Source organism: Rhinopithecus bieti, unplaced genomic scaffold (genome assembly GCF_001698545.2).
Source record: "Rhinopithecus bieti isolate Rb0 unplaced genomic scaffold, ASM169854v2 scaffold_72735, whole genome shotgun sequence".
Classification (NCBI taxonomy): domain Eukaryota; kingdom Metazoa; phylum Chordata; class Mammalia; order Primates; family Cercopithecidae; genus Rhinopithecus; species Rhinopithecus bieti.
In genome coordinates this window covers 680,407-706,352 of record NW_016827539.1, presented here as the reverse complement: position 1 = coordinate 706,352, position 25,946 = coordinate 680,407, and the positions used below count along the sequence as shown (strand labels likewise).

The window sequence follows — 25,946 nt, the reverse complement described above, 5'->3', positions numbered from 1 at the left end:
AATTGATGGGTGCTGACGAGTTGATGGGTGCAGCACACCAACATGGCACAAATATACATATGTAACAAACCTGCACGTTATGCACATGTACCCTAGAACTTAAAGTATAATAATAAAAAAATAAAAAAAAAAGTAAAAAAAAAAAAAAGAAACACAATCCCATTTACAATAGCCACACATAAAAAAAAAAAAAAACCTAAGAATATATCTAACCACGGAAGTGAAAGATCTCTACAAAAAGAATTACAAAACACTGCTGAAAGAAATCACAGATGACATAAACAAATGGAAAAATATTCCATGCTCATGGATTGGAAGAATCTATACAATTAAAATGGCCATCCTGCCCAAAGCAATCTATGGATTCAATGCAATTCCTACCAAATTACTGTCATTCTTCAAAGAATTAGAAAAAAAACTATCTTAAAATTTATATGGAACCAATAAAGAGCCCAAATAGCCAAAGCAATCCTACCCACAAAGGACAAAGCTAGAGACACCATATTACCTTACTTTATACTATAATGCTATAGTAACCAAAACAGCATGACACTGGTACAAAAATGGACACACAGACCAATGGAACAGAACAGAGAACCAGAAATAAAGCTACACACCTATAACGAACTGATCTTCAACAAAGTTGACAAAAATAAACAATACAGAAAGGATACTCTATTCGATAAATGGTGCTGGGAAAACTCGCTAATTGTATGAAGAATGCAACTCAACCCCTACACCTCCTCACCATACGCAAAAATTAATTCAAGATGGATGAAAGATTTAAAGGTAAGATCTCAAACTGTAAGAATCCTAGGGGAAAAATCTAGGAAATACTCTTCTGGACACTGGCCTAGGCAGAGAATTTATGACTCAAAAAGTTATGTCCTCAAAAGCAAATGCAACAAAACAAAAATTGACAACTGGGACCTAATTAAAGAGCTTCGGCACAGAAAAAAATTAAAAAATAAAAAAACTACCGACAGAGTGAACTGACAACCTACAGAACGAGAGAACATATTTGCAAACTACGCATCCAACAAAGGGCTAATATCCATAAACTACAACGAACTTGAAAAATGTTCAACATCACTAATCATTAGAGAAATGCAAATCAAACCACAATGAGATACCACCTCACACCAGTCAGAATGGCCATTATAAAAAAATCAAAACATAACAGATGTTGGTGAGACATTGGAGAAAAAGCAACACTGTTAGTGAGAATGTAAGTTGGTTCAACCCCTGTGGAAAGCAGTTTGGAGATTTCTCAAAGAACTAAAACTAGAATTAGAACTACCAATTGATTCGGCAATCCCATTACCAGGTATATACTCAAAGGAAAATAAATAATGCTACCAAAAAGACACATGCGCTCACATGTTCATCGCAACACCAATCACAATAGCAGACACGGAACCAACCTATGTTGATGGTGGATTGGATAAAGAAAATGTGGTACATATACACCATGGAATACTACACAGCCATAAAAGAAAAACAAAATGTTATTTGCAGCAATGTGGATGCAGCTGCAGGCTACTATCCTAAGCAAATTAAGACAGAAGCAGAGAACCAAATACTGCATGCTTTCATTTACAAGTGGAAGCTCAACATTGACTACACACAGACATAAAGATGGGAATAATAAGCCAGGCACGGTGGCTAACACTTGTAATCCCAGCACTTTGGGAGGCTGAGGCAGGGGGATCACCTGAGGTCAGGAGTTCGAGACCAGCCTGGCCAACACAGCGAAATCTCATCTCTACCAAAAATACAAAAAAAAATTAGACACTGGAGACTCCAAAAGAAGGCAAGGGCAGAGGGCGGGCAAAGGATGAAAAACTATCCTTTTGCGTACTATGTTCAATAAATGTGATTCGTCACATAAACAGAATTTAAAACAAAAACCATATGGTAATCTCAATAGATGCAGAAAAAACATTCAATAAAATCTAATATCCCTTCATGTTAAAAGCCCTCAACAAATTAGGCATCGAAGGAACCGACCTCAAAATAGTAAGAGCCATTTATGACAAACCCACAGCCAATATCATACTGAATAAGCAGTATCTATCTTTGCTGATGATATGATTCTTTACCTAGAAAATCTGAAAATCCTACCAAAGTGTTCCTAGACCTGATAAACATGCTTTGGTAAAGTTTCAGAATGCAAAATCAATGTACAAAAATCAGTAGCATTTCTATACACCAATAATGTTCAAGCTGAGTACTGAATCAAGAACACAATCCCATTTACAATAGCCACACATAAAAAAAAAAAAATCTAAGAATACGTCTAACCACAGAAGTGAAAGATCTCTACAAAAAGAATTATAAAGATGTAATACATAGGGTGATAGGATACACAGAAGCCCAAGCTTCAGCATCACACAATATATTCATGTAACAAAGCAGCACATGTACCCCTGAATCTAAAAAATAAAAACAGTACAAAGACTTCAAATAAAGAACCTAACGATGCACTTCAAGTACCAAAGCAACAACAAACAAAACCCAATTAGTAGAAGGAAAAAAAACAAAGATCAGAGCAGAAATAAACAAAATAGAGACTAAAAAACAATACAAAGAATCAATGAAACAAAAAGTTGGTTTTTTAAAAAGATAAAATCGATAAACCATTAGCTAGACTAACCAAGAAAAAAGAGAAGACCTGAATAAATAAAATCAGAAAGAGAAAAGGCAACATGACAACTGATACCACAAAAATACAAAGGAACATTAGAGATTATTACAAACAACTATATGCTAACAAATTGGAACACCTAGAGGAAATAAATTCTTGGACACACATAACCTACCAAGACTGAACCAGGAAGAATTAGAAAACCTGAAAAGACCAATAATGAGTGACATGACTGAACCAGGAATAAAAAGTCTCCCAAGAGAGAAAAGCCCAGGACCTCATGGCATTACTGCTGAATTCTACCAACTTCATAAAGAAGAACATCAATTCTTCTCAAAGTATTCCAAAAAAATTGAAGAAGAGAAAAATTTTCCTAACTTATTCTACAAGGCCACCTTTACTCTGATGACAAAAGCAGACAAGGACACAACAAAAGAAGACAACTACAGGCCAATATCCCTGATGAACACAGATGCAAAAATCCTCAACAAAATACTAGCCAACCAAATCCAACAACAAAACAAAAAGATAATACAGCATGATCAAGTGGGATTTATCCCAGGTATGTAAGAATGGTTCAACATACAATCAATAAAAGTGATACATCACATCAACAGAATGAAAGACAAAAACCATATCATCATCTCAACAAATGCAGGAAAAGCACCCGATAAAATTCAACATTTCTCCCTGATAAAAACTCTCAATCAAGCATAGAAAGAACATACTTCAACATAATAAAGGCCATATATGACAAACCCCCAGCTATCAGTATACTGGATGGGGAAAAGCTGAAAGCCCTTCCTCTAAGAACTTGAACACAACAAGGATGCCCACTTCCACCACTCCCATTCAACACGTAACTGAAAGTCCTAGTCAGAGCAATCAGGTAAGAAAAACAAATACAGGCATCCAAATTGGAAAGGAGGAAGTCAAACTGTTGCTCTTTCTGTACAACATAATCTGACATACAGAAAAACCTAAATACTCCACCAAAAAAGTCTTAGAACTGATAAAGAAATTCAGTAAAGTTTCAGAATACAAAATCAACATACAAAAATCAGTATTGTTTCAATACACCAATAACAAACTAGCTGAAAGAGAATCAAAACAGCAATCCCATTTACAAAAGCTACAAGAAAAAAAATAATAATACCTAGGATTAAATTTAACCAAGGACATAAAAGACCTCTACAAAGGAAACTATGAAACATTGATGAAAGAAATTGAAGAGGATACAAACAAATGAAAAGACATCCATGCCCATGGATCAGAAGAATTAATATATTCAAAAGATTATATCCAAAGCTATCTACAGATTCAATGCAATCTCTATCAAATACCTATGACATGCTTCACAGTAATAGAAAAAATAATCCTAAAATTCACACTGAACCATAAAAGGCCCTGAATAGCCAAAGGAATCCTGATCAAAAGGAACAAAACTGGAGGTATCACACTACCTGCCTGACTTCAAAATATACTATCAAGCTATAATAACCAAAACAGCATGGTATTGGTATAAAGGCAGACATATACACCAATGGAACAAAATAAACAACCTAGAAATAAATCCACATGCTTACAGCCAACTGATTTCCAACAAAGGTGCCAATAACATACAATGGGAAAAGGATGCCCTATTCAATAAATGGTGCTGGAAAAAATGGATATTCACATGCAGAAAAATGAAACTAGACTCCTATCTCTCACCATATTTAAAAAAAAATCAATTCAAAATGGACTAAAGACTTAAATGTAAGACCCAAAACTATAAAACTACTAGAAGAAAACAAAGGGACTGGGTACGGTGGCTGATGCCTGTGATCCCAACTACTCAGTAGGCTGAGGCAGGAGGATCACTTGAGGCCAGGAGTTCAAGACCAGCTTGAGCAACACAGTGAGATATCTCTAAAAAAAAAAAAAAAAAAAAACACTGTTCTTAAATTAGCCAGATGACATGTCTATGGTCCCAGATACTTGGGACACTGAAGCAGGAAGATCACCTGAACCTAGGAGTTTGAGGCTACAGTGAGCTACAACTGTGCTGCTGTACTCCAGCCTGGGCAACAGAATGAGATGCCCGTCTCTAAAAAAAAAAAAAAGAAAAGAAAATATAGAGGAAATGCTTCAGGACATTGGTCAAGGCAAAGATTTTATGGCTTAGACTTCAAAAGCACAGGCAGTTAAAAACAAAAACTGACAATTGGGACTTAGTTAAACTAAGAAGTTTTTGCACACCAAAGGAAACAATCAACAGAGCCAAAGACAACTTGTAGAATGGGAGAAAATATTTGCAAACTATTTATTCAGCAAGGGATTAAACATCCAGAATACACAAGAAAAACAACTCCAAGAGCAAAAAAACAAAAACCCTATTAAAATGTGGGCAAAGGACTTGAATAGACATTTCTCAAAAGAAGACATACACATGGCCAAAAGGTATATGAAAAAATGCTTGACACCACTAAATCACCAGGGAAATGCAAGTGAAAACCACAATATCATCTCACCCCAGTTAGAATGATTATCAAAAACACAAAAAATAACAAATGCTGGGGAGGATGTGGACAAAAGGGAACTCTTACAGGCTGCTGGTGAGAATGTAAAATTAGTACAGCCATTATGGAAAACTAAATGGAGTTTTCTAAAAAACTAAAAATAGAACTACCATATTGTATATAGCATCCTTAACATAAATAACTCCATTTTAGAAAGAGACTGCATCTCACATTTCAAAAGACATCATGCCCACAGGGACCTAATCAATAAAGACTGCACCCAATCACATAATGACATAAACAGGCAAAATATTTCACTATCAGTTCTCACCAGAAGACTCTGTGGCCACAAAAAGAGCAAGACTTTGCCAGCTCAAAACAGCTGTCTTGATAAGACCCTGTCTTGCTGTCATCTGTGATCAGCACCTGGCATCTGTCGCCAAAGGCTCTTCCTTGCAAGATGTTGACAACCGTCCAGATCAGGCCAGAATACTCTCTTTGTTCGGTTGCTCTCTTTGGACTAGTTCTTTAGCACCCCCCCCTTTTTTTTCTGTCCTTTTCTCCTGTTAATTGTTACTTTGTTTGATGTGGAATGTTTACACTGTAACATTTACATATATTAATTAAATACGCTATTATGTGTGGTTTGCAATATTGACTGACTTGTGGAGAGGCTTAAGCCTGTATGCCCATGGCTCTGACTATCAAGCGAACTGGTAGTACTAGTGGGAACTGCCTCCTTGGGAACTCCATATAGCTTGTGGTTTTTATGACTGAAATAGCATCACTAAAAGTTTGCTCTTGTAGAAAGACACAAACATGTATGGACCTGGTTATGTCTGACTTTGTACCACTCATAACACATATGATCCAGAAAGCACACTATTGGGTAATCTATCCAAATGAAAGGAAATCAATATGTGAAAGGGATACTTGTACCCCCATGTTTATTGCAGCATTATTCACAATAACCAAGATATGGAAATGACTTAAGTGTCCAACAGCAGATTAATGGACAAAGAAAATGTCAGATATATATCCATCATGGAGTACTATTCAGTCACAAAACAGAATGAAGCCCTGTCATTTGCAGGAACATGGATAAAACTGGAGGTCATTAAGTGAAATAATAGGCACAGAAAGACAAATATCTCATGTTCTCATTCATGTGTGCGGGTCTAAAAAAGTTCACCTCACAGAGGTAGAGAGTAGAACGACGGTTACCAGAGGCTGGGAAGGGGTTGGGGGTGAAGAATGTTTGGTTAATGGGTACAAACCATACAGTTAGGTAGAAGAGTAAGCTATAGTGTTAAATAACACAGTAAGGTGACTAGTAAGTAACTAGTACGTGACTAGTTAAGTAACTAGCACAGTAGGGTGACTAGCACAGTAAGGTCCCTTAAACTTTAAAAATTTACTATGTATTTCAAGGTAGCTAGAAGAATTGAAATGTTCCCAAAACAAAAAATGATAAATGCTTGAGCTGATGGGTATATTAAATTCCCTTATTTGATCATTACGCATTATATGTATGTATCAAGGTAACACGTGGACCCTATAAATATGTATAATTATTATGTATTAACCAAACAATTAATTTTTATAAAAGCAAACTTACCCACCATGCCCTCGATTTTGCATTCTTTCTAACAAAGCCTCCATCACCAAATCCCCTTTGTTCTGGCAACTGACAAAGAAAAAATATCAGTCATGAGAAAATTCATTTCTTCAGTTCTAATATTCTAACTTACAACTTAAGAATGTGAATGAAAGCATACATAACAAGGAAAAAATGCTGCACTTCTTAAGATGACTGTAGAAGCAGTCAAAGAACATCACTTCAGGAAAACTAGGAACAAACATATTTCAGATTAAAACAGAATAACTTAAAAATATCTGAATTGCTGTTGATACTCCGTGTAACTATCAAATACCTCATTGTTCTTTGTCTAGTTCCTAATGTCGGGTGGGCGGGGGTGGAAGTGGGATCTCTCTAGCAGAGGGATAGTACACAAACCCCCTTACAAAATGAGAAAGAAATTGGGTTCACACACGTCAGAGGGAAAGCATAGCTTTTTTTAAATAAAGAGATAGTATAAAAAATGTGAAGTGCACTGAGATTAAACTCTTTAGTCTATCATGGGAAAGCCGACTCACCCCTGAAGACAGGCTCATAGAGCTTCCTACATGCAACATCCTCTCTTCACCGAAAGGCAGCCACAGGGCCCTCCTGCCTCTGCACTTCATTTGCTCCCAGTGCTTAACTTTCATAGGAGTTCTTTCATAGGAGTTACACCACACTGGAAGTGAGTTTTTTACACACTATTTTTCCTTACTAGACTATTCACCCCTCCAGGGCAGAAACCCAACTTTATTCATCTCTGCAGCTCCAGAGCTCAATGTAGCATTTCAACATGGTACGTGGCAGATTCTTTTGGCTGACCTTAACTCCCCTCTGTCTTTTACTTACCCTCTCCCCCATGCAAACTGGTCATAGCTAGGGGACTACATGAAGAGTCTAGCAGAGAAAGAGGGAAAGGAAGATAGAAGACTGCCATATAAAGGGCAAGATACAGTCGGGTGCGGTGGCTCATGCCTGTAATCCTAGAACTTGGGAGGCTGAGGCGGGCGGATCACTTGAGGTCAGCAATTTGAGACCAGCCTGGCCAACTTGGTAAAATCCCGACTCTACCAAAACAAAAAACAAAAAAAAATGAGCCGGGCATGGTGGTGTGCACCTGTAGTTCCAGCTATCGGGAGGCTGAGGCAGGAGAATTTCTTGAAGCCAGGAGGCGGAGGTTGCAGTGATCCGAGATCATGCTATTGCACTACAGCCTGGGCAACAGAGAGAGATTCCATCTCAACTAAATAAATAAATAAATAAAATAAAGGGTAAGATACACCATGAAGAAAGGTGACAGTGAGAAAGGAAAGAAGACCCTTAAACTCAGAAGTGTTGATTAATATGTGCTGTATGCTTCTCGTCTTTTATAATAAATCTTCAAAATGTTCAATGTCAAACCACTTTTCATTCCAAAATGCTTTTTCCTTAAACCTTTAGACAATAACCAAAGATTGTGGTGTAGACATTCTGCCCCTGGGCTAATCCTCATCTAAAAATTTTACTGCTGTAAGAAGTAGATTATTTTACTCAACACATAATTCAGTGTTGTACTAACAACTAGATATATAGTGATGAATGATATGGCCCTTTTCAAGGTATTAATAGTCTAGTATGGGACAGAAAAAAATGAGACAAAAAGGCTTTCCCAGTGTGATACAGTAAGAGGCACGCCCAGGGTGTTCCAGAGACACAGAGGAGAATGAGAAGACTGGAAAATAGAACCACTGCATCTTATTTGCATCTATTTCTAAAGATACTAACAAACTGAGTATTAAACTATTCGTGCACAAACATGACAGGGAGGATTTTTTTTTCTAGTTGGTTTATCCTACATATTACACCAAAATTGCAAAATAAAACCTAAAGAAAAAGGTTCCCATGTTTTACTCCACTTTCAAATCACAATACAGTCAAATTACAATGCAACCAAGATTCCATGTTTTGGTCCACTCTAGGAGAACTGAGAGGCAGTACGTGGTCCACACCGCACCAGATGGAGACCCAGGATACAGTCCTACTCTGCAACTAACTAGTTTTATATTCTTGGACTTGTTTTAACATCTGTAAAATGAGGGGCACGAACAATATTTTCTAAGGTTTCTTCCAGCTTTTTCATGGGTTCTAATAGCCAATTAAGTGTCCACTGTAAGTAGCAAGCTCCTGACAACCATACATGGACACTTATTAACATGTAGGAAAGTGTTACTCTTATTGACAGTGCTATTACAGTTATTCAAAATTATCATTAGTAAAATTATACTTATTTAGGTCATGTTATTCTCAAACAATATATTTAGTAATATACACAAATATATTTTCTATATGACTATTATTTAATAATATACTTATAATAGAAGTTACTGAATGTTCAATAGCTGTCTTGTACACATTGTCTAAATCAATCTTCACAACACTCATAAAAGACAGACACTAGCCGGGCGCGGTGGCTCAAGCCTGTAATCCCAGCACTTTGGGAGGCCGAGATGGGTGGATCATGAGGTCAGGAGATCGAGACCATCCTGGCTAACACAGTGAAACCCCGTCTCTACTAAAAAATACAAAAAACTAGCCGGGTGAGGTGGCGGGTGCCTGTAGTCTCAGCTACTCCGGAGGCTGAGGCAGGAGAATGGCATAAAAACCCGAGAGGCGGAGCTTGCAATGAGCCGTGATCCGGCCACTGCACTCCAGCCTGGATGACAAAGTGAGACTCCATCTCAAAAAAAAAAAAAAAGACAGATACTATTACTTTGAGAAAACTGAGGCTTAGAGAGTTAAATAACTTGACTATGATAAACTACAAATTATAGTCCTGGATTCAACCTAGAGAGTGTGACTATCGAGTCACAATCAATGTGCAACCTTTATGTATTTTACAGTATTCTATATCTTTATATCAGCGTATCTTTTGGCTTAATAGTGTCTTTGCAATAAAAAAAGAAATTAAACTGAAGTATGACATCACTACCATAGCCACTAGGTGGCAGCAGCACAATAATGAAATAGTCACATAACAAATATTGCCATTTTAGAAATCAAAATGGTCTCAGAGAGATTCCTGTTAAAAAAAAAAAAAAAAAAAAAAGGGTTCAGAGCAGTTTCTTTTAAAAAAAAAAAAAAAAAAAAAGGGAGAGAAGTGGACCAGTAATATCCTCTGTGAGAAATAAAGTAAACTTACTAATGTGCAATGTGTTTCTGCAATTCCTTCATCATCTGCCTTAGTGCCAAACACCATCAATCCTCAGGATCAGGCAAATAGTAAGGGCTGATTTCATCTGGATGTTTGTCATCTGAGCTGCTCATAGTTATATCATGGATTCTTTTCCTAACCAACCTGACCCTCATTCAACTCTATGCACTATGTCACTTTGATTCCTTCTTTGCATGTGCCATATAATTACATAAAATTAGATACTTTGTAAAACTTTAAATACAAATTAAAACAATGTTTGATAATCTGCTACTCCTTGCCACTAACATGCAAAGCTAATGTAATTAAATGGAAAATGTATACCTCTACCATTGGTACAATCTTATTCATTTCTGCAGTTAGAACAAAACATCAACAAACAAAACTTATTAATTATAACTCTCCTTTGGAATGAAGGCTGTTTTAAATCAATGAAACCTGGAATTGGATAGTGAAAGGAAATATAAGCTTTTACATCAAGTTTGGGGAGCAAAGAAAACACACTTTAAACTTAAGGGAAAAAGAATACAAATAGAATGTCTTATAGGCAAATCTCTGAAATTCATTAACATCGACTTTATGAGCTAGAAAGCACTTCGGGCCTCTAATTTAACCTTATTATCTTACAGATCAGGAAAAATATTAGAGTATATGCCCAAGACCAAATTATTCACAAAATGGGACACAGGAAGAAAATAAAAACTCCAGACAGAATTATGAATAAATGTGTACATACTAAGAGAAGGGATATGCCTAACCTTCAAGTCTAAAGGAGAATAACAATGCTCTCTGTCCCTTTACCTGCCTTGGTGTCGTTTTAATTACAAAGCTCTATGATTGTGTCAGATATACCATGGCCGATAAACTATGGCTGTTCCCAATGAACAATCAGTATTACTAAGCATTTTCCAGAAAGGGTCCTAATTAAACTGATACCAGTAAAAAGGTATTAGAGGAACTTTTCAAAATACTAACATTTTTTAAAAATTGTCCAAACTATAGTTCAAAATCCAGGAAGAACAATGAGAAAGTCTGAGAAATAGGAGTACATAAAAACAAACTTTTATATGAAAAAATGCCATAAGCAAAGCTAACAGACAAATGACAACAGTACCTGAAAGTTTTACCACAAAGGGTTAATTACCCAACTATATAAGGAGCTTATAAAAGATTAGGGAAAAAAATCTACAGAAACATGGGCAAGAAGTATAAAGAAGCAATGCACAGAAAATACAAATGACAGTAAAACATGAAAAGGTAATCAACCTTGCTCATAAGAGAAATATAAATTAAAACTACACTAAGTTACCCTTTCTTCTGTACCAGATTAACCAAAAATTAAATGTTTGATAATATACTCTGATGACAAGACTGTGGGACAACAGGCACTCATATATATTACAGGTAGGAATGCAAAATGAATACAACTGCTATAGAGGAGACTTTGGTAATAACAACTGATGTGGCATTTACCCTTTTATCCAACAACGTTACCTTTAAGAATCTATCCCATGGGCTCACTGGCAAAAATGCAAAACAACATATCCACAGGGATATTCACTGCAGGACTATTTGTAATAGCAGAAAATAACACAAGTGTCTATCAAGAGGGGACAAATTAAATATTCATCCACCAATGGAGTACTATGAAACTGTAAAAAGGAATAACAATCTCTACATACTCCTGTGGAGGGGATCTACAGGACATATATTACTAGGTGAAAAACCCAAGATGGAAAACAGTATACATAATAGCACATTTTACCTAAGAAAGAAAGGTGTGTTTGTCCATGTATATTTGCTTTTAGGTATGTGTTTTTTTAATGGAAGGATAGACCCAAAACTAGTAAAAACAGTATCTGTAAGGAAGGAAAATAAGCAGAGTGGAAGAAACAGAGAAGAAAGCTAAATTGTTTTATGAGTTCTTGTTTTATGGGTACTTGTTTTATGGGAATTATGCTAGGTTTTGCATATAATAAAACAAATCAAAATGGGGAAAAAATCAGTACTGAAAAATTGGAAACAAAATAAAATAACTACTAACTAGATATCAATTTGACAGGCTAAGTATACAATAAATTACTTCATATGCCTTTAAAATACAATAATTTTACTATACACTTCCCTAGGGACACATAAAATAAGGATAAAAGAGAATTGCAAAGAAATCCTAAGCACTGTTCAGGAATCATATTGATAACAAAATAGGCTGTTAATTTGAAACCATTATATATAACATAGGATGAGGAAAAAAACTAATTCTATTAATGGCACTAGGTACCAAGATTCAGCAAAAAAGATACAAACATAAATCAAACGTGAAAAAACTGAAAAATTAAGTTTAAATTTTGGAAATTTAAATGTTAAATGTTGGAAACAATGTGAACTCTGCATATTTGTGGTTTTTTTAATGTATATTTCCTAACTCTGGCCACTATAAATCCTAGAACCAATAATTAACATAGTAGCAAGAACACTTCTCCTACCTAGATAGACTGTGGTCTCCAAATACTACTATCTCAGACTCAAAAGAACCAGGGTTCTTTGGAGACCAGAAATCTATAAATGAGCCAGGAAAATTATTTATCAGAAAGCAAGGAAATTAACAAAGCTATTGGTCATATCAAATGGAATAGGAGCCAACTTTAAGGAGCTCCCACTGGCCAAAGATGAAACAATTTGAGCATTAAAAACACAATTGCCATATGTTGAAACAGTTTAAATATATTATAAAGTCTATAAGTTCATGATGATAGGTTTACAAAAAGGCAAAAACCCTCATGGTTACCTTTGGAGGTTGCTAGGCCACCAACTCATTACTGTGGTCTGAAAATAGAGGGAAAGAATTAAGCATTTTTCTTGCCTTTCCTGTGCAAATTGTATTTCAGGGTAAACAGCTGGTAAGGGAAAGTTCTTCATAAAAGACTCTCAGCTAACAAATATTGAAGAAACAACAGAATTAGATAATCACCACGTTGCATCTCTAATGCAGTAAGGGATACAGGCAATATAACCCCACAAAAGAACTTCACCATTAAGTGAAAGAATCTTGGGGAATTTCACTATGGGTGGATGGAGCTAACTACACCTAAACTCAAAATAATGTTTAATGTTAACATCATAAAAATAAAAAAAAAAAAACAGCAACTCAGACACTGCTTCCCTGATAATTAATGAAATAGGAAGTATAATGCATTACCTATGAAATTTTCTGCCCAACCCCCCAACTACCCCACCAAAAAACAAAACAAAAACAAATATAAGGGTGAAATCTGATCAGGCTTCTAAAGTAGTGCTGTTCAATAGAACTTTCTGCAATTATGAAAATATTTTATAACTGCACTGTTCAAAAAGTAGCCACCTAGGCAATCTGTAGTTACTGAGCACTTTAAACGTGGCTAATGTAAGTTAGGAACTTTTTTTTCTTTTTTTAGACAGAACCTCGTTCCATTGCCCAGGCTGGAGTGCAGTAGTGTGATCTCAGCTCACTGCAACCTCCGCCTCCCGGGTTCAAGCCATTCTCCTGCCTCAGTTTCCTGAGTAGCTGAGATTACAGACGCTTGCCACCACGCCCGGCTAATTTTTGTATTTTTAGTAGAGATGGGGTTTCGCCATGTTGGTCAGGCTTGTCTCGAAACTCCCGACCTCGTTATCTGCCCGCCTCGGCTTCCCAAAGTGCTGGGATTACAGTCATGAGCCACCGCGCCCAGCCTAGGAACTGAATTTTTAATTTTATTTCACTTTAATTACCCACAGCTGGCTGGTGGCTACAATACTGGGCAGTGCAATTCTACATCTAACTACTGGTTTACAGCAGTGGTCCCCAGCCTTTTTGGCACTAGGGACTTGTTTCACAGAAGACAATTTTTCAACACGGACAGGGTGGAAATAAAAAATTTTGTAAATATCTTTTGTCAACATTCATATGAAATGTTTTGGGGAGGAATGGCCAAACCACTTTTATTTATTTATTTTTTTTTTTTTTTGAGACCGAGTCTCGCACTGTAGCCCGGTCTGGAGAGCAATGGTGTGATCTCAGCTCACTGCAACCTCCACCTCCCGGATTCACGTGATTCTCCTGCCTCAGCCTTCCGAGTAGCTGGGATTACAGGTGCACACCACCACACCCGGCTAATTTTTTTGCATTTTTAGTAGAGACGGTGTTTCACTATGTTGGCCAGACTGGTCTCGAACTCCTGACCTCGTGATCCGCCTGCCTTGGCCTCCCAAAGTGCTGGGATTACAGGCGTGAGCCACCGCGCCCGGCCAACCACTTTTCAGTAATATGAATAATACCCATGGTGAGGGTTAGGGGCATGGTTTCATGATGAAACTGTTCCACCTCAGATCATGAGTCATTAGTCAGATTCTCATAAGCATGCAACCTAGATTCCTTGCATGCGCAGTTCACATTAGGGTTCATGCTCCTAGGAGAATCTAACCTCACTGCTGATCTGACAGGAGGCAGAGCTCAGGTGGTAGGTAATGCTCACTCGCCTGTCACTCACCTCCTGCTCTGTAACCTGGTTCTTAACAGGCCACGGACTGGTACTGCTCTGCAGCCCCGGGTTAGGGGGTCCCTGGTTTAGAGGATATAAAGGCAACAGAGATACCTGTTAAAAGGATACTGTGCAATGCAATCTGCTAAATTTAGAACTGTAAGGAAAAACAGGGGCTAATCCCATAGCTATAGCTATGAGGGAACTGCTACAGATTAAAAGATGTCAAATGTGCATCACCCAAACACAACAGGCAGATCCCTGTGGGATTTTGGTTCAAACAAGCTAACTGCAAAAAAGACATTTAAGAGAGAGTTGAAGAAATCGTAATCTGACTGGACATTGACATCAGAGAATTTTTATTAATTTGTGTATGTGTAATGACAGTAGTGTGGCTTTGCAAAACTGAAAAACCTAGCTCTTGACGGGGGCGGGCAGGGGACTAAAATAACATAAAGATCGGCAACTCAGTGTTGGCTTTAGCTGAATTCCAAGTCAAGCTGACATTTTTTGAAAGCAGGAAGCAATGACAGAGTGGACTACTGATGCTGTCACCATCTACCAGCACAATGTAAATTAGAACAGAAAGGACTAAGCAAAGGTCTTCCACCTTTTAACGAGAGAAAATGGCATCAGTACAATCAACATACAATTTCTACAACTTTTAGAGTTGCATCGACATACATTTTAAAAGTCAGAGTGTCTGTTTATAAATCTCTACCCCATTTTAGTTTCAGAGCCTTTTTTACTACCCTGATCACTGATCATGCCACAGTCAAAAGGCAAACTCAAAATTAACCTAAAATGGCACTGCATTCCAAATAAGAAAATATATATACTTTGTTTTTCTATTAAGCTACAGCTAACAGAAATCTAATCAACGATCCTTATGATTTTCTCTTATCTAAAAAATAAATGCAAGCACGTAAGGAACTGTATAAATACAGAGCATCTACCCTACAATACTGCTTTATAAAAGAAAAAATTCTTTTAATAAGTTTAACCGGACATAAGGCTCAGGGAAAACTACTTTGTGCATATTAGTGTACGGTTGCTCAAACTGTAAAAGATGACTAGTCTCTGACATCATACACATCTTTACTCTCCTGATGTCGTAAAGGACATAAGAAAAACCACATTATAAGCCTAAATGTACTGTCTTCAAGTATCTCCGTGATTAAAGTGTTCCTAAGAAACCGTCCTTATTTCTTTCTATCCCTGATTTGTGTGTATGGAGCAGTTAGTTCAGGGTTCTCCAATTTCAGTCCACGATTTCTGCCATATTTCCGTACCTGCTATACTAAACATAACCGTTTACACCAACTCACTATTTTAAAAGCTGCCAACCTTAACATGCCACCCTAAATGAGCGGGTCCCCTTGTGCCGTGAATGAAGTAGTCCTAACAGCACTAGCTAGACAGCAGCCCTGGCAGGGAGGCCACACTGGGGTCCCTCCGCTGAAAAGGAAGGTGGGTCCGCCGGGAAAGGTGAGTACTGGGCGCAGCTCGCCCGCCCACCTGGCCACTCTCCGAAGCGCCCCCAGCCACCCGGCCTCCGAGGAAACGCTGACCACCTGGCGGGGCCGAACCGCGCGCCGGGCTGCGCCATGCCGGACTAGGCCGGTGTGCAGGGCAAGGCGAGCCAGGCCGAGGGACGGGGCTCCGGGGCGGACCCGAGCCGGCGGGGACGCGCCTGGTGGTTCGCAGACTGTTGCGCCAACCGGCCGCAAGCCATGAGGCCGCGAAGCCAGAGTCACCAAGGTAGCCTGGGCCGCCTCCAGACCAGGACGCGCTCGCCCCTTGCCCTTCCGACTTGCGCACAGGCGGTTACAGGGCTGCCGCAAGCGCACCCCTCAGCCTTCCAGCCGTTACCTCGGGCGGGCACTGCGCACGCGCGCCACCACTAAGCTTACGTCCAGCCTCAGTCGGCGCGTTCGTTCCGCCCACTGCCCCCACACTTTTAATAATTGAATCAATGTCTTCTCCAGACTTCCCCTGCACGCGAGCAAATGGACTCACCCACATCCGGGAATCCAAGAAAGAGCGTGCAGACACGTGATGCGGGGCGTGGCAAGAGGAAGCGTCTGCCGCAGTGGGCCGGTTACCGGTAAGGGTTTGCAGCGCCCCCAGCCTAGGTTTTGGAGGCGCGGGAATGCGTTCGTGGCTCAGTGTCGGACTTCCCCCTATTTCCATCGGCCGAGGCTGTCACTTTACGCTCATAACCGTTTTCTTTACAGCACGCTGTGTCGGGAGGAAAGGGACTTGCGTTGCACCCCAGACCTCCCCGTCTCCGCTTCCACGTTTGATACATCCTGCCTCAGGCCGGAAGCCGCGGCTGAGGGGGCGGCTTCTCGTACGGTGTGGTGGCCTGCGAGGCTCATTTCTAGCAAGGAACAAGGTTTTTTTTGTTTGTTTGTTTGTGTGTTTTTTTTTTCTTCCCGTTTTGACTTTAGAAATACATGTTTACAAAGTTATAATGTATAGAAATGGATAAGACATGTCCCTGTCCCGGGAAACACAGGCACCGCGTGTTTGGAAAGACATACATCTGGGCTGTTTGACAGGCTCCCTAGTTGGTGCCATGCTCTGTGCTTAGGGAACTATGAGATCCCTGGTGGGTACCGGGACCGCGCTCAGCCTGAGGTTTGGAGGCGGCCACCTACAGGAAGCGGCTTGAGACCTAAGATTTTCAGACTGACTATGGGTTCACTGGAATAAAAAGGAAGAAACAAACAGCATTGCAGGCATCGGGACTGTTACGTGTGTAAGAAAAGGTTGTTCAGGAAACAGTGGTCGTATTATGTGACAGTACTTGGGACGGTGGCTGTGCCCTGGGCCTTGATTGTCTTGTTGCTTTCCATCCTTCCAGCCCCTTAAGAGTGAAGGCACCTTTACGCCTAACCCCGGAAATGGGATGTTGACCTCCAAGAGCTGACGCCTGCGTTGATCTTGAAAGGAAGAGTGGCATTAGTGATGTGGAAAAGGGGTTTTAACTGTCAAGGCTGGAAAATGTGACAAGGTTGGAGGTGTTTGGAGAAGGGACAGGTGAAAAAGATTGAGGCCAGATTGTGGAAAGATCTACTAAGGAATCCTGGGTACAAAATGTACACTTAACAGTTGGAGACAATAATACCGGAGCAATTGATCACAAAGCTGACCTAGCTTGTTTAGTAGATTAAGTTAGGACAAGAAGCAAGAGTTCAAGGATAGAAGGCCTACTGAAGCTCGAGTGATTTGAGAAAACCTTACTAAAAGGTGGAAAATCTATGTGGGCCTGGGAAAGTCAGGTTTGGATCAGCTGAAGAAAGGGAAAAGGGTATCCCAAGAGACACAGCAGCAAGGACAAAGGAGTAGCAGCAGGAAAGTGGGGAGCTCTTATAAGACAGGGACTTCAAAAGTACAACCAAAACTTCGCCTTGCTTTGAGTTATCCACTGGGTAGTAGCGGGTTAATTATTGGGTACTGGATTAATTAAGCCCTCACCTGGCTCACCGGTGACAGAAGTAGCAGGGCGCGTTTTGCTTAAGTTTTGCCCAGATCTTTTAAACCCTTTCCTATACACCAATCTGTGTATAATTTTTGCCAAGGTGTTGGGGATATCTTGCAGTTATCCTATGGGGGACATCTGTGAGCTTTTTTTTTTTTTTTTTTTTTGAGACCAAGTCTTGCTTGCTCTGTCGCCCAGGCTGGAGTGCAGTGGCGCTATCTGGGCTCACTGCAAGCTCTGCCTCCCAGGTTCACGCCATTCTCCTGCCTCAGCCTCCCGAGTAGCTGGGACTACAGGTGCCTGCCACCACGCCTGGCTAATTTTTTGTGTTTTTAGTGGAAACGAGGTTTCACCGTGTTAACCAGGATGGTCTCGATCTCCTGACCTCGTGATCCGCCCACCTCAGCCTCCCAAAGTGCTGGGATTACAGGTGTGAGCCACTGAGCCTGGCCATGTGAGCCATTTTTACAAAAACTTCCACCTGCCTTGGCCCAAACCTCAGCATTCTTAGGCACAGGAGCTCATGAACATACTGAGATAACACTAAACTGGACTATGGGAAGGGACCAACTACAGACCTGATACAAATCCTCAAGGCAAGACGATGTCTGAAGTTGAGCTTGTAAAGGAAAAGGCTTCCTTCCTTAAAATGGCACCCAGGCTGAGCTCTGAAAAAAGCACCTCAAGATGGTGGGTTCCACCCCACCCCCGCCAAAATTGCTTATTGTGTGAGTCTCCATAGTCTCGGAAACTGAGAATAATTGAGAGTACCTTTGATGCCAGTGGCTTCTGGGCTTTTTGGATTGTCACTTTGTAGCAGGGAGCACCCACAGGATGACGCCTATGATGAATCAGGGCCCAACCTTGGAAACAGGGAATCCAAAAGTATCCTCCAAGCTAGCCAGCCTTTTGGATTAGAAAGCATACCACAGCTAGGATGAAATTAAGCAAAATTGTCTGCTTCTGAATTAAATAATTCATTAACTAAGGACCTATTTATTCTTTGTCATCTATAAGTAATTATTAAGACCGAACTTTCTTTTTAAGTTTAAGATAATGTATTATTGCTTTACAATAAATGATAGCTCTTTTCAATCTGTTCAAGTATGTTTGAATCTGTCTTGTAGAACAAGATGTATGTGATTCAAATATAGATAAGTAAATATCATTTAATATATATTGAGCATAATTTTAGAGGAGAAAACATATTCACATACTACAAATCAGAATCCAGTGGAAAATTTTAAGTCTAGATATTGCATAACAGTTTGCTAAGCATAAAACAAAACATAAATTAAGATAATTGAAAAGAAATATATTGGTATCTGTGAACGCTGGTACAAAGCAGAGTTTCAGTAGTAATACATTTAAATTTAAAATACGAGTAAATGATCCCAGATCCTACACTAAGTGTGGCCCATGACTTACCATTTTAAGAAAATTGCTGGTAGGGTGTGAATTGGTCATTTGTTGGGGTTTTTATAGCAGCTTCAGAGAAAAATGGGGAATCAACCATGGTCAAGGAGCTAAATAAGTATCCTGGCCATTTGGGCCAGAAATTAAAGGGAGTGCAGCATTGAGAATTAGAGGAAGGAACCTCCAAGAAAGGAGCTATCCCAAAGGGAAGCAGAAACTGGAGAAAACAGCAGTATGAGGTTCTACCACTAGTCTTCACCTAGAAGTGCTTTGTTCAGATCGCAGCCTGGGTACTATTTTAGGGAAGGAAGCCGTTTCCTTTACAGTATGTTCATGTGACTCCTGTGCCTAAGAATGCTGAGGTTTGAGCCAGGGGCTAGAAAGGAAACTTAGCAGGCCATTATGAATCAGGGACTCATCAAAGACATCACAAACAGGAAAAGGTGAATGTTCAAGTTAGAAGAGAAGAGCTACATTGAGATGCAACATATTAATATTTGAGGGCCTCATTTAAGAACGTGTTTCTCTCCTGTCACACTCTATGACACTGGTCTGTCAACTGGCTATGTCTGTCTAGTATACACTATAAAATATGTATCAGCTGGGGTTGTAGAGAGGAACTATGATCAAAGTAGTCACCCAGCCTGTATGAGAAAATGAACCTTTTGCCAAAAGGTAGCCCCAGACTAAAAAGCCTGGAGAATCCTTATAGTGGATTATACCATCACTTCAGTCATTGTGTTTAAGAAATAACCTCTTTGGCTTACAGATTTGATTAGATCAAAGCTGCAGGAAAATGGACAGTGAAGTTCAGAGAGATGGAAGGATCTTGGATTTGATTGATGATGCTTGGCGAGAAGACAAGCTGCCTTATGAAGATGTCGCAATACCGCTGGTAGGTTATGATTTGAGCTGAGAATGGGTTAAAGGTATTGATCTGGCAGTAACTAGTGGAGGAGGGATATCAATGGAAGATAAACTAGTGTGGCAAAGAAATCAAAGGTGTGGAATTCTCTAACTCTAGAAGCCTCTGGAGAGCATTTATGTGAAGAAAAATGTGGTTCAGGGAGCTAGCATGGTCAGGTCAGTTAGGAGTCATGCCAGGACTGGAGCCCAGATTTTCTGAGCCATTTTCTGTCCCCCACATGAAATCCAGAAAAACCAAATAATGAGAATTTAATGCACAAGACGGGGAGGAACGAGAAGCAGCAGCATATGAGCTCTGTTTCTTACTTCCCTGCCTGTGGCTCATCAGTCTTTTGGCATTTTTAGAAACTCACATTCTTGGAGCATATACCTATCTTGGGTTCTCTGGAAAATATTCAGAATATACCTGGGTATTCTTTTGCGTTTAGACCAGCAGCCTTCTGGATACTCTTTTCTTCCCTATCTTTGGAAAACTCTGCTGCAGGGAGTTTGTTAAACCTCATGTAATAAGTGATCCAAAAGGTTTGCTTATATAAATGTTTATTTACAATCCTATTTATGTCATAGAGGCCTAAAAAAGGGAAAATGGGACTGTTTTTCTTTAAAGCATGCCAACTGCCCCTGAGAAGAGTAGTTAGTATTAAATAAAATATAACTTATAGTTAGAATATCTGCCGCTGCTGTTTACAAAGAAATAAAATGGTTCATCTGTATTTTCATTTACGATTAAAGATAGTAATATGTTCAGTGAGTAATATACGTATCAAATAACAAGTCATAGCTTAGTTCAAGCTTAGGAAAATAGTCAAAAGAGAGAGCATAATAAGAATTATAGATGTCATTTATTGAATACCAGTTTTATGCCGTGGACTGAGGTTGGAAATATACATTATCTCTAATTCTTAAACAACCCTGTGAGGGAGGTGCTCTTAGTCCCATTTTATAGGAAAAGAATAGGATCAGAAAGGGGAACTTGCCCAAAGTCTGATAGCAGATAAGTAGGGCTTCATATAACATATACTTAGGTCTGTGAAGTTCCAGATCCTGTCTTGTGAACTTTTGTTCATTCATTCCACAAGCATTTTTTGAAGCCTACTGTGTGCCATAAGACTATGTGAACATAAGATACAGTGCCTGCTCCTTGAGGGGTCTAGAAAGGCAACACTTGTTGTGATAATATTCTAGGTGGGGGCATAAACAGCCACATCATATAGGAAGTGACTGATTGCCTGGTGGGCATCAGAAAGGCTTCTGAGAGAATGTCATGTTTAAGCTGGGTCATAAAGAAGGACCAGAAGTTTAGTGGAGATAGACAAGGGTACTGCTGCAGAGGGGACAGATGTGTAAAGGTCCAGAGGTTTGAAAGGTTTTGGGACATGGTGAGTCATTCAGTGTGGATGAAGAATATGTTTGTCAGGTAAGTAGACTGAAAAGTTGGGCTTGGATCAGACTGAGAGTGGTATTTGATACCACACTTAGATCTCATCCTCAGGAGATCCAGGAATGAATGATCTTAAAAGCAAGACTGCTATGCTCAGATTTGCCTTTTGGAAAATCGGTTTAGCAGCATTGTTAGAGATGGTGTGACATGGAAAAAGGGCAAATGAGACGAATTGGCAAGCTATTGTGGTGGTCTAGGCAAGGGAGGAGGGCCTGAACAAAGTCAAGAAAATAAAGATGCCTACTTCTGGAGAATGTTATAGCTCAGATTGGAGAACATTTGTGTGGCAGGGGATGAAGGAGAGGGAAGTTTCCCTGCTGACTTCTAGGCGAAGTTGGCTTGGCCCTGCTGCTAATCCATACCTTTCGCTTGTCCTGTCATTCTAAGGCAGTGTGTATGCCAGTTAGGATTTGCTGCATAACAAATCACCCCAAAGCTTAGTGACTTAAAAGAGCAACTGTTTATTTCATGATTTCGTAGCTCAGCTGGGAGGGACTTCTAGTCTGTGCTAGCTCAGCTGATCCCTGCCAGGCTTGCTTGTGTTGTGCAGTCAGCCAACAGACTGTCTGGAGGCTGGGTAATCTAGGACTGTCTCACATGTCTGGCAGTTAACAAGCTGTCCACTGGGTGATGGGATGACTATGCCATGGTCTCTGGTATCCAGCGGGCTAGCCCAGACTTCTCAGTCTCGGGGTTCCAAGAGCAACCTGAGAGGAAACCACAGAGTTTCGTGGAGCTTAGGCCAAGAACTAGCCCACTGGCATGACAGCTTCATTCTGTTGGCCAAAATAACTCCCAGGGCCAATCCAAATCCAAGATTGGGGAAATCAATTTCACCTTTTGATAAGAGTAGCTGCAAAGAACTAAGGGCATTTTACAGTACACCATAATGGATGGCTGGGTTTATGACACATTTGTTTTTGTTTTCCAGGCATACATACGATATGATGTGTTGGCATGTACTGAACGGGACAGTAGATACCAAATGAAAGACACATTATTTTAGAAAGCGTACCACAGATAGGATGAAATTAAGCAAAGCTGTCTGCTTCTGAATTAAATAATTCATTAAGAACCTGTTTATCTATAAGTCATCTATAAGTAATTATTAGGCCTGATTGCTTTACAATAAATGATAGCTCTTTTCAATCGAAATTCAAGTATGTTTGAATCTGTCTTGTAGAACAAGATGTATGTGATTCAAATATAGATAAGTAAATATCATTTAATATATATTGAGCATAATTTTAGAGGGGAAAACATATTCACATACTACAAATTAGAATCCAGTGGAAAATTTTAAGTCTAGATATTGCATAACAGTTTGCTAAGCATAAAACAAAACATAAATTAAGATAATCGAAAAGAAATATGTTGGTATCTGTGAACTCTGGTACAAAGCAGAGTTTCAGTAGTAATATATTTAAATTTAAAATACAAGTAAATGATCCCAGATCCTACACTAAGTGTGGCCCATGACTTACCATTTTAAGAAAATTGCTGGTAGGGTGTGAATTGGTTATTTGTTGGGGTTTTTGTTGCCCTGCTCCACCACTAGGGGGAGGTCTCATCTACTAGTTACATTTTCAGTGTTTCCTGCCCTACCTCCATTTTTGTTATAATATAAGACATGTTGGGCCAGGCGCAGCAGCTTGCACCTGTAATCCCAGCACTTTGGGAGGCCGAGGCGGGTGGATCACCTGAAGTCGAGAGTTCGAGAGCAGCCTGACCAACATGGAGAAACCCCATCTCTACTAAAAAAAAAAAAAATGCAAAATTAACTGGGAGTGGTGGTGCATGCCTGTAATCCCAGCTACTTAGGAGGCTGAGGCAGGAGAATCACTTGAACTCTGGAGGCAGAAGTTGTGGTGAGCCGAGATCACGCCATTGCACTCCAGCCTGGGCAACAAAAGCAAAACTCCATCTCAAAAAAAAAGACATGTTGGGTCCAAGGTAATTTTTTGGATACATTTCTTGTGTCTAAGGAATATGCCAGCAAACTAGTATTCTTTTAAATCACGCTCCCCCAAAAGAAGATTTAGGATTGGCTCATCTCAGTGTTCCTAGCCGCTAATAATAATAGCAAATATTCCTTGAGCACCAGATACCCCACACAGTGCTCAGCACTTGATCTAACCTCACCTAATCCTTACAGTAGTCTTGTGAGGTGATGGCTCTTTTTTCCTCCCATTTGCCAAGGAGGAAACAAAGGCCCCAAGGGTTTGCAAACCTTGCCCAAGTAACCCAGCAAATGGGAGAGTTGTGGTCTTGGATCCTAGCTGGCTTCCAAAAGCCTCTGCCCTTAACCCTTCTGCCACAGTGCCTCCTTCACAAGTGTCAGAGTCAAAATGCCCATCATTCCCTATTGAAGAAGGCCCAGGCCATGTTTGAGTGATATTTCTGATCATTTCCTCACCTGTATGATTTTAGCTTTTTTAGAATACACATATCAGTTATGTTGCCTGTTCCTAGGAACTCACAAGCCTTAATTCTAAGTGTTCTTGAGTTCCAAGAAGATGCAGAATATATTACTGTTCTGAATTTCTATTGTACCTTTTCAGAATGAGCTTCCTGAACCTGAACAAGACAATGGTGGCACCACAGAATCTGTCAAAGAACAAGAAATGAAATGGACAGACTTAGCTTTACAGTACCTCCATGAGAATGTTCCCCCCATTGGAAACTGACACCTGGCTCCTTTCTTGTGGATGGATTTTCTAAGAGCACACAGATAAAGCATGTTTTGTTTCAGTCTCCTAAATCAAATCTTTGAGTAATAATGGTAGCAAAGTGCGATGTGAAAATGTTCACCAGAATGAGAAACAGAGATTTCTCAGTAATGGTGAATATTAGTAGCTTGTATTTCAACAAGACTGGTTAAACATTTGCCTTTACCTCTGATTTTGCTTTACTGTCAAAGTTTAACACCTTCCAACTACTTATGTGTGTCCTGTAACACAGGAGATTGAACATATGAGAGGGAAAGGCAAAGGAAAAAGGAAGCCAGACACTGGGAGAGTTACTAACTTCTCATACTTCCCCACATTGAGAAGCATTCGGAGTGTATTTAGCCTGTAGATGTTGTGATATGCAAATATCGCATTCCCTGGTTACTGGCATTCCTAAGATTCTTCATGGTATTTTCAAACTTTGGATAAATTTACAGATTAGAAAGATATCTGACAGTTACTTCTGTTCTCCCTACAACTTCCTTTTGTACTGCTGGAAAGGATCTTTGGCTAGGTGAACCACTAGTTTTATTCAGTAGTGGCATTTCTTATTTTCTCAAAGCCCTTTCAATTATAACCACCCCACTATGGAATCAGTATTTACTTACACATTTGTATAAGAACCTGTATTTTGAAAAACACGTTTGTGTATATTTCCTGGAATTATTTGCCTGTAAAACAGTGTCTTTCATGTGCTCTCCCCAGATTGTAAACGCTGTAGGAAGCAGCCCTGGCTGCCTCTATCTGTATCCCTTGTTGAAACTCTGAAAACACTGAATAACTAAAATCTCTTCTCATCCTTTTATGCTGGGTCTTTTGTTTACTTAGCTTTTAGGAGGAAGAGGTACGTGAAAAAACAAATTAGCTTATTTTAGGTTTTCAATCACAAACATGATTTTAGCAGCTATCCTATAATCCAAACACATTCAGGCTGATTTCTTCTCTTTGCATCAGTAGTTCTACCTCGAAATCATTGATCTTCAGAATAAAGACCCCAGTCCCTTCAATAAGCAAAGACAGACAACCTAATAGAAAAGAGAATTACAATATTTCAAAAAAATTATACAAGAGAAAAAGCTTTTCAAAAAATTAAAGTGCCTAGAATGCCACAGTTCTTTCACATTCTTGTTAAATGAGGATTTTACAGCTTACTTGTGGTATGTAATCTCTGAGACACTAACATCTAAGAACTTGACAAATGTTCATGTGAATCCTGCCTAGCCTTTCCCTGGAATATTAGTAGACCAGTAAAATATGAAAGCTATTCTTGATTTCTGCTGAACCAGAATATGATATCTGGAATACAGCTGTTGGTTTGTGTCTATGACTCATCTGAGAACTGCTCCCACCCCCAGGAATAGCCTCTGGGCAAGTTCATAAACTCATTGTATCAGGAATTAGGTGACCTAATCTGGGCTAGTCAGATTTTTGTCAACCAGGGCTTCGAAATCTTTATCTAAGACTGGCTTGAGGATGGTGGGCACAAGA

At 39.5% G+C, this 25,946-nt stretch overlaps 2 protein-coding genes across 7 annotated transcripts in view; one reads left to right on the top strand and one right to left on the bottom strand.

The window, feature by feature from the left end:
* The window catches only part of CEP63 (centrosomal protein 63), an 86,191-nt gene extending 69,728 nt beyond the window's left edge, over positions 1-16,463 (bottom strand). Inside the window, 4 exon segments of the mRNA XM_017863869.1 lie at positions 6,767-6,835; positions 12,748-12,785; positions 14,468-14,539; positions 16,331-16,463. Of these exon segments, the coding sequence (XP_017719358.1) occupies positions 6,767-6,835; positions 12,748-12,776 (98 nt within the window). The 5' untranslated portion in view covers positions 12,777-12,785; positions 14,468-14,539; positions 16,331-16,463.
* Positions 15,529-25,263, top strand: ANAPC13 (anaphase promoting complex subunit 13). 6 transcript variants are annotated; one of them, XM_017863872.1, is made up of 4 exons: positions 15,529-15,946; positions 16,447-16,565; positions 16,696-16,856; positions 17,328-17,477. In XM_017863872.1, the coding sequence occupies exons 1-4, from the start codon at positions 15,824-15,826 to the stop codon at positions 17,333-17,335; spliced, it is 411 nt and encodes a 136-aa protein (XP_017719361.1). In that variant the 5' UTR covers positions 15,529-15,823; the 3' UTR covers positions 17,336-17,477. The 6 variants fall into 6 exon arrangements, with proteins under 6 accessions (XP_017719361.1, XP_017719362.1, XP_017719365.1 ...); XM_017863876.1 differs by lacking the exons at positions 15,529-15,946; positions 16,447-16,565 and adding exons at positions 20,131-20,256; positions 24,291-25,263 and having other exon boundaries at positions 16,579-16,856; XM_017863875.1 differs by lacking the exons at positions 15,529-15,946; positions 16,447-16,565 and adding exons at positions 20,131-20,256; positions 24,291-25,263 and having other exon boundaries at positions 16,579-16,856; positions 17,328-17,503.
* The last annotated feature ends 683 nt before the right edge of the window (positions 25,264-25,946 follow it).